The following is a 13660-nucleotide window of genomic DNA, read 5'->3' as shown; positions in this document are numbered from 1 at the left end:
TTAGTGCAGTTTCTCAAACGCAGCATCACTGACATTTTGGGTCAGATATTTTATTGCTGTTTTTTGTGATGCGCTATCCTGTACGCTGTAGGATGTTTAGCAATATCCCCGGCCTCTGCCCACTAGGTGTCAGTAGCATCCCCTTGTCGTGACAATCCACATTTCCAGACGTTGTCCTTTGGAGGGCAAAGTCTCTCCAGGCTGAGAACCACAGCACTAGAGATGTTCTGCCTGTGCAGGCTGGGTCAGCGCCACGGGCCTCACCATGAACATAGCCTAAGTCAGCGGGACCCAGAGACAGGTCCCAGAGCCCGCAACCAGAGCTCCCCTGCGACGCAGCTCCAATTCACCTGTGGGCTGGTGAGGAGGAAGGCGTTTATTCCTATGGTTCAGATAGAATGCTGTTTCAAAAAACCTACACTGTCTCATTTATCTTATCTCAGTTATTTTTAGACTCCCAGAGGATAAGAGTCTATCCGTTTCAGTGTAATTTACGTCATATGTCACAAAATACTAGTATTACGTTTTAATATTAAGGAACAGTGCAGCCACCGTGAGAATTAAAAGCTTTCCTCTTACAAATGTAAATCTTATTAGGTATTAATAATGAAAATGAATTCCTTCCCTTTTTTTTACCCTCCTCCCCACAAAGACACAAACAAAATGAATGAGGTGAGGGGGACAGCTGGCTTTCTTGAGGCTCAGAAATTTATATGCTTAGGAATGCCAACAGGAAACAAGCTTAACAAATCTACTTACCTGTCATGTCTTAATGATTTCAGATCTACGTATACAGTAGTTGGATCAGGCCCTGAGGTTCCCTGAAGAAAAATAAATCAGTGGGTTGTTTATTTAAAATTAGCTGAATGGCATCTCCATATGTTATATTTTCAAGTCAAGATATAGATAATTTAGTCACATACAGGAAAAATCCAAATTCTGTTCTGAATGCTCACCCTGTCTTCAACCAGATGGGCCAGGGCTGTAGTCAACACCTGAGAGAAGACTCCTGGCCAGCTTTCTCCTCATCTTTCTTTCCTTTCTTCCCCCAGGAGAGGAGGCTGGGGGCCAGAGCAGCACCAAACGGTTACCAGGGTGAGGAGGGTCCTCATCCCTGGACTCAAGGCAGGGGTATGACAGACCAGCATCCATGGGACTTCCAAAACCAACATTGGCCCAAGCTGGGCAGGGCGCCCACAACGGGGCTCCAAGGTGAAGCCTTGTGATGCTGCTCCAAAGTCACCCAACCCAGACAGAGGACCTGAGCGTGTCTACCCAGCTATGCCACCTTCTTTGACTCTCACTCTTGTCCATGCCTGTTATTTGCCTTATGAATGTCCCAAGCTATAGAAAATTATATTCCACTCTTCTGTTATTTTAGCCTCTTTTCTATTATTTACCCACCAAGATAACATGGCAAAATTGCCATCTGGCTAAAGAAGAGAACACAAACTTATTTGTGCTTCCTTTGCCAAAAAAAAGAAAACAATTACAAAGGGTAATATACAAATAAAATTCAAGTAGGATTCAGAAATCTTGACTCATGTTGAGGACCATAAAACCACTGAGAGTAAACATTTACATTAGCACTCAACTGCCTGGCATGGCTCCAAGAGACTGGCACCTAGAAACTTGGTGGTTCTACAGGACAACCTTGTGAAGGACAATACTATCATCTTCCTTTTACCAATGGGCAAAATCAGGCACAGTGAAGTCCAAATAAGGAGCCCAGAGGCCCTCGGTGGGTAAGCAGCAGCCGACGCTCTGAGTTCCCCACACAAATAAGATATCATGACAGTCACCTGCAAACATATTGCTACGTTGACTCTGGATCCAAAAGTGGTGCTGACAGCCCGCGGGGACAGACCGATGTCCTTGAAGAGCTTGGAGAAGGACTGCTGCAGGGCAATGCGGGGCCGCTCCTCAGCCACCACCACACACGTTCGGATGCAGGAGAGGTTGATTCCCCGGGTCTGTAAGACACAGCGTTGGGGGGGTGGGGGCGGAGGCGGAGATCAGTGGGGTCACAGAACCACTGGATAAGCAATTTCATCGCCCTGCCTCTCTGGTCAGGAAAAGCCAAGGAACTGTGTGCTCTCATCTCACACACACAAAGAAAAGATACCTTTCTGGAAAAACACCCAGGCATTCCTCTAAAGTCATTACCCACAGGTTGATTTGCTCATTCTCTATTTCTTTCCTCTTTCGTCTACAACTCTTAGGTTTTTCAGCAATATATTTTTAATTCCTCTTCATTTCTGTACCTTAGATTTCTATTTCAAAATGGAGAGATGGGACAAACAGAAAAATAAATTTAGCAACATTGAGATCTAATCTCATCTCTTTTTTTCATTCTTAAGGTCATGCTGTTGCTGCTGCTGCTGCTAAGTCACTTCAGTCGTGTCCGACTCTGTGCGACCCCCCAGACGGCAGCCCACCAGGCTCCTCCGTCCATGGGATTTTCCAGGCAAGAGTACTGGAGTGGGTGCCATTGCCTTTTCCTCTTAAGGTCATACTTCTCTATTAAAGAAAATTAGGTGTTTTCTGACTCTCTCATATGCCACTTAGACATATGATCACTGGATACACTCATGAATGAGTGAGCCTTATCTATGGAAGAGGACCCAATCTCTAACATCCTCAGGTTGCAAATTCTATTAGGAAAAATCCTCTTTCAGTTCACAGTTTCTGTTCATCTTCACATACATTTCTATTCAGCCTCCTAACCAGCTGTACCTTCTTTTTCACAATGTGTGAATCAGATCAAACTCTAAAAGAGTGCATTAAATTAGACAGTGAAAGAGATACACCTCTTGAGGTTTACAAATACCTGTTTGGATAGAAAAAAGCAGGCAGGCATGTCTGGCCAGCCCTACAAGGCGGGCATCGCCACCTTTTCTCTCAGGACCGGCTCCTTGTATAGCTGCTTCTTACCTTCAGCACCTCCACCTGGTTTCCAAGCCCTTTGGTGCAAAGCTCCATCACTGAATAAGAGCAGAAGGTGTCTCTGATTTTGTACTGGTTGACCGTGGAAAGCCAGAGGAAAAGGTTGTTTTCCAACTCCATAGGAGGAATTAAGATGGACTGGTGACCTGAATAGACACTGCAATGAAAAAAGGCAAGTGCTAATGTGATCAGTTCATCCTAGAATATCATCGAGTCAACAAATATTTACTGAGCACGAAGGACAGGGGAGGGTCATATTAGATATAAAGGCCTAAGAATCAGCCTGGTTCCTATTCAACTCATATGACACAATAACTACAGAACAAAGCAGACTATGGAAGGTGGACACTGAGATGTGAAGAAAGGCTATCACGATCACAGAGTGAAGAGCAAGTCCTTCAAAGTGGGCGGGTGTTTCATTGAGTAGGTGACAGCTGGGCCAGGCTTGAAGAATGAGCAGGAATTTGACAGTGGCTGGAGGAAATGAGGAAGCTGGTGAGAGCTCTCCAGGCAGAAGAACAGTATATGCAAAGGCACGGAGATATAAAATTACATGGTGTGTTTAAGGTCATCAGAAATGGCATTCCAGTGTTTGCCTGGGGAAGTGGTGAGAAGTGAAGGCAGAAGGGCCAGGGTCAAACTGCGAAAGTACTGAACACGAAAGAGTTTAGAATTTACCAGCAGACAGTCACTACAGCTAGAAGTTGGGGTAAAGCTAACTACAGGAAGTGGGGCGTTAGAGACATGAGTCACTGAAGGCTGACAGTTAGGAGAGGCTGCAATAGTCTAGGTGAGAGAGGATAAAGGCTTGAACCCCACCAGCACACCAGGATACAAGTGTGGATACAAGGAAGGAATGGCAGAGTCTCACATCATATGTACAATCTCCAGCCATGAAACCTCAACTTCCTAAACCTTGAATATATATCAGAGTCACTAGGAGTCCAAGAATCGTTTATTAAAAAACATACTGGACAGGGGCTTCCCTGATGGTCCACTGATTAAGACTCTGTGCTTCCACTGCAGGGGGAATGGGTTTGATCCCTGGTCGGGCAACTAAAATCTCACAAGGGAATGACTTTATCTATGGAGGAGTCCCCAATCTCTACTATCCCCAAGTTGCAAATTTCTATTAAGAAAAATCCTCTTTCAGATCACAGTTTCTGTTCATCTTCATATAAAGGTCATTTCTATTTAGCCTCTTACCAGCTTTGCCTTCTTCTCCACAATGTATGAATCAGATTAAATTCTAAAAGAGATTTTTTTTTTCCTGGAAAGGCCAAAAAAACCCAAAAAAACCTGGAATTGTGGTCTTCACCTCCGGAAAACTCATTAGTACATCTAGGGAAGCCTCACTGACTTTTTTTTTTTTTAAATAGACCCCTAGGTGATTCTTATGTATAGGTAAGAATAATGGAGACAAAGGATATGACAGTTAATTGGATGTGTGACATAAAGATACAGAGTTGAAGATACAGCCCAAGTTCCTAGCATGGTTCCCCAACTGGATGACTCCATCCTAAGAAGGAAGGGAACACAGAAGGACGATGCTGAGTCACAGGTGTCTGTGAAGCATTCCTGGAGATGCTCACCAAGGAGGTGGAAAAGCAGGTTGAGATGAGGTCCTTGGGGGGAGAGTGGAAAAAGCTGGGATCTGTTCTTTCACAAGAAACAATCTGGCCAGTGTGCTACCTTCCAGCCACATGCTGTCACCCATCTCATTACAGTCCTTCCTGCCAAGCCTAGGGGGTATGTCATCCTTCTACTTGGCTCTGATTCTAAAACGAGGACGGATGACAGGATGGAGCACAGGAGAGGTAGAAAGATCACAGCCCTTTTGTCTGAGGCATAAAACTAACAGAAAAGAGGGAATGCAAACAAAACCAGACAAACGTCAAAGACGCATTAGGTGCACAAATTCCAGGAAACACCAGCACTTTACTGAAACTTTACCAAATTAAGGGAGCACATGGAAGGATGGGATGGTCACAGCCTCAAAGATATCCCCATGCATTCTGATTCTTTGCTTTTTCCATGCCTACCTGCAGAGACACCAGAGTGCAAAGCCAAGTCCACAGTAAGGGTCAAGGCAGATGGCAATCTGCCGAGAGGAGTACAACTCACACTGGAGCTTGATGGCTCTACAGAGAGCATTGACCGCAGAGTGGGACATCTGGAAGGTAAGGAACACGGAACAGGATGGAACTGGCATCCCACAGGCAGAAGAGCAGCTCTAATGATAGATTTGAGAAGCTTCAATTCCCTCCACCTCCTCAAAATGACATGTATCTTTTATTGCTTCAAAATGCCTAATCTAACTCAAGTTAAATCTATCTGTTCATTTGTCAATATTGAATCTTATGAAATATATATTTATGACTTCATACTGGCTTTAAATGCAACTTGCTTTATCTATTAGTGTCGATGCTAGGTTCAGAACACTTCGTAACACAAATTCCTTGGGATAACTTATTCCGGAAGAGCCAATGCTTTTATTTAAATATAGCAGAGGCCCTTGATCCTCCGCCTACTGGTCTCTGGTACAACCAACTGGCCTCTCCATCTGAAGTCCCTGGGGCAGTGGTCATCTCTATTTTTTGCAGACCTGGCATGTTACCAGCCTCCAGTGAAAGTAAATATATCCCGACTACTCTACCTTCACTCCTGTGAGCATGCCAGTTGTGGAGACACTAAAATCAAGATATGCCAGCATCTCAGGAGTGGGTGGTTTATAGAGCTGAGGTAACCGTTTCCTGGGTAAATCATCTGCAAAGAAAAAAGAAAACCCAATGTCAATCACACACATTGACAACAAGGTCCTACTGTGAACAGGGACTATAGTCAATATCCTGAGTCCTATGATAAACCATAATGGTAAAGTGTATATGTATATATACATATATAAACTGAGTCACTCTGCTCTAACAGCAGAAATTAAACACAACACTGTAAATCAACTACACTTCAAAAAAACCTGACACGCTGGAACTCAAAAATCATTGCTATTCAGTTGGTCTTCCATGGCTTTGCTAGAACCACATTTAGCTTCTGAGATTTGCTGAGGCTTAGGGCTTCTAGCATTTAACCAGCCAGCTCACACACATCACTCCTGGAGTGATGGGATGGGGTTGAGGGCACCACTAGACAATATAAACAAGGAAACTACATCAGGTAGATGTATTTAGCAGAAGACTAGTGAGTGGTACTATAACACAGTAGCCGAAAACTGGCTAAAGAAGCAGGCTGCCAGTGTTCAAATTCCAGCTGTGCCCCTCATCAACGATGTCATCACCTTGGTGTTAGTTAACCTCTTTGATTCTGTTTACTTGTCTATAAAGTGGTAATAAAACCTGCCCTCACTGACCTGTTAGGAAGTTAATTCACATAAAGCACTTTAAAACAACTCAAGAAGCCTTCCTTGTTGTTATGCTGGTTTCAAGTTCAAGTTTGTTATTTAGTTTAGTACACAGTATAGTAATCACAGTCTGCTTTAAAAGCTGGATGGTTTTTCTCCAAGTTAACATGACAAATTTTAAGAATGACAATTTAGAACTGGGAATTATTTCCCTTTGCTCTTTTATGATACCTCTCCTTTCTGTCCAAATCTGTATGTGGAATCCAAGGATATCAAGGATGTTTCTGGCCCTAGCCATGCCTCCTTAATGGCTCCTTTGGCCTCCAATCAAGAAACGATTCTGACGCTTACTTTTCAATCTCTGTGTCACTGGGCACTCATCTCTGGCCAAACCAAGATTGTCTCTACCACCTTCCACCCAGCTCCACGCAGGGAAAAGCTGCTCCAACACTGAAAGAAATCCTTCTGTTGTTTGTATCACAGCACACATTTCAGGTCTTCCTAAAACGTGATTGAGTCCAATAACCACAGTAGATTATCTGCATCATTAACACCAATGCAATCCACTTGTGTTGAATACTATATAAATGACTACTTACAGTTCAGCATCTGGACCATAACCATAAATAGATGTCATCCCTGGGTTTACATCCATATTAATTGTTCTTGAGGTGGATACTATGTAATACTTACCTGAGAACTGGTAGGGAGGAACTTAATGGTTAAGCGACTGGGAAAGGAGCCAAACTGACTGGGTTTGAATTTCAGCCATTGGTTCGCCAAAAAGTTCATTCGGGTTTTTCTATAACATCTTATGCAAAAACCCCAACGAACATTTTGGCCAACTCACTACCTATTTAGCTTCCCCGTGCCTCAGCCTTCTGATCTGTAAAATGAGGATACAACTTGCATCTATCTGATAGGCTTGGTATAGGAGGAAATGATGTTATACATGCTAGATGACTGCCACACCGTAAGGGCTAAATAAAGTTAGATATTGTTGTTATGATGATGGTGTGCTGGTGCTTCACATGATGTCATTAATCTTTACAACAACAGGAAGCAGCTACGAGTAACAAGAGGATGAGGGTTTATACTTGTCTGCTCGACTCCAAAACCCACACTCCCCTCTCCACTACCATCTCCAGCCACCCTAGAGTCCCACCGCCTTCTTTAGTATGAACACCATTTAAATTCATACACTTCATGGTTTTCAAAGTATTTTCATATTATGTTGCATTTGATATCCCCAGTAATTATGTGAGTTATACAAGGGTAGGTAGTATTTTAAGACAGGCTAATCTCAGCCAAGTTTATACAAAAAATGAGGACTGAAGCTTGAACCAGAACCAGGCCTGCTGATTCCTAGCCCAGTGCTGTTCCAGCTCTATCACATCTGGAAGTCAAAGGTCAGATCTTCTCAATGCTTTATGCAGCCCTGTATGTCTATGGTCACATCTGGCATAAACACCTAACCACACTATTTGATGATGCCAAGAGTATGACAGGAAGACATGTTTTGTTCACAGAGTTCAAGCACAATGTGATCTGCTTCTTTGGATCTGGTTGCTGCAGCATCCAGTGCTTTGGTAACTCAAGCTGAGTGCATATTAAGTTTTGCATCTGTCTTAGCAGGTGGAATGGGCTGCAATGGAAGAGCTATGTAAACATCTTTGGCATGAGAATCCAGGAAACCTCAGGGAGTGAATATTCTTGCTCTTGCAACGACCCTGGAGAAATCTCCCTTTCACCTGTGTCAATGATAGTTGGCCAGGTTTTCACGTCCACGGCTGCTGCTGCCTCTCGGGACCTCAGTAACCTCATTAGGGTCTGTGTGGTAAGAATGCAGGCTGCTTTGCTGACCTAGAAGACAAATGGACAAAAATAAGCACCAGGAAGTTTAGCCCTGTGTAGCACTATGGCACTGGTTGCAGATAAAAGCAACTCGCACATCAAACTGGGACAGGGCAGTACCAGCCTTTCAAAGAACGCACACAGGACAATGGAAGTCAGTATTCCCCTTACGTTTGTTCTGAAAATACACTGAACTAGAATGATGGACTTGTTCACAACACAGCTTACTATAACAGTGATTCTCAGATATTCCATGGTCACAATCTCAGGATGGACCCCAGATCTATTGATTTCATGAAGACCATAATAAAATAAAAACATGGATTTCTGTGGTACTCAGGGAATGAGAGGTGTCAGAGGATCATCTCTGAAGCGGGTACTGTTTGCAACAGTCCAGGGAGTGGTGAACTGCACTGGACCTAGAAAACATATCCTGAACTTGGTGGACTCTGCAAGCTCACAGGAACCAAGCTCTCCCACACATCTGCACGTGGAAATGCAAAGTCACCGACTTCCCTTACTACTCAAACCGTGTCGGTGGAAGGAAACTCCTCTCCCTGCTGCCCCGGCCTACTTTGCACACCGTAACCAGGGCGTCCTGCTGAACTGAACTCTGTAGAAAAATCATCTGTGGTGAATGTGGCTTCTATACTGCAGGTTCCAGCTGCTGACAGAGCAGCAGTTCTTAGAGAAACAAATGTTACATCAATTGGAATTTTGCAATTTGCTTTAAAGTACATTAGGATATGATGCAATACAGATCTCTTTCACTGTCTTCAATTCTCATTTCCTACAGAAACATCTATCACTTTCAGAGCAAGATCTGGACACCTTTTTAATAATATACCAAATGATTTTGTAAGACTAAACCCCCAAAAAGTGACCTTCCATCAGGAGAATTCAGTTTGGCATCTAAAATTATCTTGGTTAGTATGCAGAAAAAAATATTAGAATTTTTGTAAGAAGAAAGGAAAAAAAACAAGTTTTATGGAGAATTAATTACTAAATGGCACCTTTACTTACTTCCTTAATGTTTATGATAAAAACATAATCCTGTATCTCACCAAAAACAGCTTTTCCATATTTCTTCACTAAAAATGCTGGTCACTGTGATCAGATAAGGAAAAGGAGGTACTTTTCAGGAGTTAGATTTGACTTCTTGACTCAACTAAACTGGAAAAGAGTAAGGATCCTTAGTTGTCTGACTTGGGGCTTTATGAGATGCGGACAAGGAAAGTTATACTTACGTCAACAATCATGCGGACAGTGGGCAACGTGGCTGTGAGGTTCTGAGCATGAGGGGGTCTGACAGTCACAGGTATGCACCCCGCGTACAGACAGCCGTAGAATGCAGCGATTAACTCTATGCCTGCAAGACACAGCCAATTAGCGGCCCGGTTTGTCACTGAGAAAGCAAAAGGCAGAGTTTCCAAACCTAGCTTATTAAATTGTGTGCCAGACAGGTTAACTAGACCAAAATTTAATGGAGACATTATCAGAATTTTTTTTTTTTTTTTTAAAGAAAAAAAGAAGTTTTTTGGCTGTGTGGCATATGGGATCTTAGTTCCCTGATCAGGGATCGAACCCATGCCTCTACCTTGGAAATGTGGCATCTTAACCACTGGACCACCAGGGAAATTCCTAGAAATTTTTTAACTTAAGAAGAAACTGAAGGTAAAAGAAGGAAGCATATAAAACAACTTTTTTAAAAATATAGAGATGCCAAGAATAAACAAATGAAAAAGGAAGTCAGAAGCAAAGAAAACACTTGAAAGATACCTGAAGAAGGTATTTTGACATCATTACTTGATATTATTTAGGAAAGAATAAGTGCAGAGATTAGGGCTGTTTCACTTGGGAAATAAAACAATGGGAAAAGAGAGATGAGGAGCATCTGAGCTTTCTCTCAATCTTAAGAAGGCCACTATGTTTTAAGAACAATCAGACCCCTGAGATGTCACTTCCCTGTTGGGTGCAGGTTTTAGGGAGGCAAAACGTCACTTGATACAAAGCCTCTGCAATATAAGGACTCAGAGGGCAGCCCCCTTGGGCAATGCCGATGTCCATCACCGTGATTAACTGGTGGACAGAAAATAACCTCCCAGAACAAAGTTGTTCTTAACAGCTTCTAAAAAATCTTAGTATCAATATAAATAGAAGAGCAAGTAAGAATCACTGAGTAAAATGAAGTAAATGGGATAAAAGACCACAGAAGCCTGGATGTATGAGTAGGTTAGGTGACAAAAGACTAAAGAAAGGGACAACTGAAATAGTCTGCCTAAAATTCTGAATACACCAAACTGTCATCAAATAATTGAGTCCCTCTTGCTGTGAAGAGGTTGCTGAACTAGATTATAGAGTGTGGAAGATGAAAGCAGTAATAATCGAGGGACAGTAAGCACCAATTATCATGTGGAGAATTGAAGTCAGAGTTCATGCACAACATATTTTTGGAAACTGGGTGAACAGTTCCTGAGCACTCCTAGAAACAGTCTTTTTTGAGTGTTTCCAAAAGTCAAGAAATCACCACTCATTCAGTATTTACCATACTGAGCTAGACAGTGGAAATACAAGAGTAAGTACAACAGGCTCGGTCCCAGCCAGAACCCCCATACCACTCAACTCTGGAGGGAGGGGTTGTCTGCACGGCAGCAGCCTCCATGCACAGCCCACGTGGTCACGTACGGTGGCCCTGAGCTCCTGTCCTCTTAGGGTCAGCAGTCTAGTAACAGAGATTGTGCAGTCTACCAAGCCAGCGCTCACCAGGTGGATAGAGCAGCACCACGTTCTCTCCCGCGTAGATGCCCCTTGTCACCAAGGACGGCCGCAATCCGCTCTGCTCGCTTATGAAGCTGAAGGCAGCTGGCTGTGCACACTGTAGTGCCCTGGAACAGAAGACAGTATACGCATGGGCGAAGCTCAGTAATGAAATACAACGGTAACAAATGCGGCCAATCTGACACTACATCAAAGGCGTGTGCCTTGCTATCAAATTCAGTGAAACTTTCCCAAGCACCGAAAGACGTGTGTGGTCTTACTTTTTCTTTCTCAGTGTCTGAAAGTACTGAGGGACTAACAACATTAACTCAAATCAAACATATGTATTTACAGTCTTTCTTATGTAAAGCAGCTTTAAAACTATATAGCAATTTTTTTTTAAGTGAAGAAATAAAAGTAGAAGGAAAATAAAGAAAAGTAGGATGAAGGCAAGAATGAGGTCAGGACACTGGCTATGTGGTCAAATACATTTGCTATGAGAAAAACACAAGTCTGGCTCCATGTATTCTAACAGCAGAGACGGAAACGAAAACAGGAACAGTGAACCTGAGTCTGCTAGCTAACAATAAAGGTCTTGAGAATAATTTCTCCTGCGGGTCTTCATAAATAATCCTTCTTGTCAATTCAAGTTTTACTTAGCTGGGCTTTTGAACCCCTGTTCCTTTGTAAATATAACACCCAAGTGGGAATGCACAGAAGATCTGAAAATGCAGGTTAAGAACCAGCCTGATGTGAAAAAGACCACGGCCAGCAGCTCAAAAGCACCCCATGGACACCCTCACCAGCCCTCTCCTTCCCTCCATGGCTGGGGCTCAGGCGCATGGTCATGTCTGACTCTTTGCGACTCTATGGACTGTAGCCCACCAGGCTCCTCTATCCATGGAATTTTCCAGGCAAGAATACTGGAGTGGGTTGTCCTTTTCTTCTCCAGGGGATCTACCTGACCCAGGGATCGAACCTGTGTCTCTTGTGTCACTTGCACTGGCAGGCAGATTCTTTACCACTGTGCCACCTGGGAAGCCCCCTTCCCTCCATCAGTTCAGTTGTGTCCAACTCTTTGCGACCCCGTGGACTGCAGCACGCCAGGCATCCCTGTCCATCACCAACTCCCAGAACTTACATGTCCATCGAGTCAGTGATGCCATCCATTGGGGACCACTATCGTGACGTTTTAATGTTAGTGGCTTTCTTTTTCTTCATATTTTTACCATCTATGAAGTATTTGATTTTCATAGAATTGTGCTGTACATGTATATTTTGTGCTTTACTTCTTTCAACATTCTATGAAGTGTCATCTAGGCTGTGGCACCTAGGTGTAGGTTCATCCGTTTTTGTTACTGCACAGCATTTAATTATCAGAACATACCACAAGTTACTCATCCATTCTACTTCTGATGGACTATTCATTCTAATATACACTGGTGCACAAATATATGAGTTTTGGTCCTGTATTGGGTATGCCTACCTTACAATGAGCTGGTGATGGACAGGGAGGCCTGGTGTGCTGCAATTCATGGTGTCGCAGAGTCGGACACGACTGAGCGACTGAACTGAACTGAACCTTACAATTCACCAGATAAAATCAAACTATTATTTGTCTATACAGTGCCAATAGCACATCGTCCTCATTATTTAAAAACTTAATTTTTAAAACCTCATGATAAAAACAAGTTTACTGAGCTAGTTTTTGGAGAAATAACTTTTAAGTTTCATGAATATAAAACAGTAGGTGTTCAATATAGAAAATTTGGAAGATACAGATTAGTAAATATAAGCTGGAAGCACTATTAACATTCTGGTGTGTATTTTCCTAGTTTTTAAAAACTAAGTATATATTGTATATAAATTCACATGAAACATTAAAAAAAATATATCATACTATATTATGCCAGAGGCTATAGAGTGCACTGGCTAAGAATGCGGGCCCTGAAGCCAGTCTGGGTTCAAATGAAGGAGCTAAATTCCTAGTCCTAGCCCTGGGCCCTGCGAACTCAGGCAAGTGATTTTATGTCTCCGTGCCTCCGTTAACTCGATCTTAAAATGAACTATGAAATGGAAAGCATCTAGGACAGGGTCTTCAGTAAGTACTCCCTTATTAAAGTTTTATATTCTACTTTTCCTACTTCCACATCATGAATGTTTTCTGGGTCATCAACAATTCTTCTACAACATTGTTTTTAATGACTGCATAGTATTTTGTTTATATGCCATAAATTATTTAGTCAGTTGTCTACTGTTGGACATTAAGAATATTTCTTTGGCTAAAATGAAGGTTAAATTCATAAGGCCATTTCTTACAACAGCCTTTTTTTTGCGTGGCTTGTGGGATCTCAGCTCCCCAATGAGGGACTGAACTCGGGCACCCTGCAGTGAAAGCGCAGAGTTCTAAGCACTGGACCACCAGAGAATAATCACAATCGCCTGCTTTTCGGTCCATGGTACAGCACCAAACTAAACTTCTTTAAGAAGCATTTTCCTGGCATAAGAGAACATTGTTGTATGGTTCTTAAGCTTTCTGGTGGCTCGGGCTAATCCAAGGTAAAATGTTAAAATACACAGAATACATGGACTTCATGTCCTTTAGTTACCCATATATATTACTTCTCTAACCAAAAAGCAAATTTAAACTTAAGTTCACCAACAAATTTATCTGGAGTATGATTTTTATTGGGCTGTAACCTTAACTGTAGCCAAGCCCGGGAGTGGACTGGGCAACAAGCTAGACTG

At 42.7% G+C, this 13660-nt stretch overlaps 1 protein-coding gene across 1 annotated transcript in view; it reads right to left on the bottom strand.

Moving 5' to 3' along the window:
• DIP2B (DIP2 disco-interacting protein 2 homolog B (Drosophila)) overlaps positions 1-13660 on the bottom strand; it is a 232157-nt gene that overhangs the window by 12066 nt on the left and 206431 nt on the right. The window contains 9 exon segments of the mRNA XM_010857815.1: positions 760-821; positions 1803-1973; positions 2935-3103; positions 4989-5119; positions 5603-5712; positions 8053-8164; positions 9403-9524; positions 10919-10953; positions 10955-11040. Coding sequence (XP_010856117.1) covers positions 760-821; positions 1803-1973; positions 2935-3103; positions 4989-5119; positions 5603-5712; positions 8053-8164; positions 9403-9524; positions 10919-10953; positions 10955-11040 — 998 coding nt within the window.

The sequence above is a fragment of the Bison bison genome, unplaced genomic scaffold (genome assembly GCF_000754665.1).
Source record: "Bison bison bison isolate TAMUID 2011002044 unplaced genomic scaffold, Bison_UMD1.0 scf7180017864383, whole genome shotgun sequence".
In the NCBI taxonomy this organism is placed as follows: domain Eukaryota; kingdom Metazoa; phylum Chordata; class Mammalia; order Artiodactyla; family Bovidae; genus Bison; species Bison bison.
This window is presented reverse-complemented; position numbering and strand designations above follow the sequence as displayed.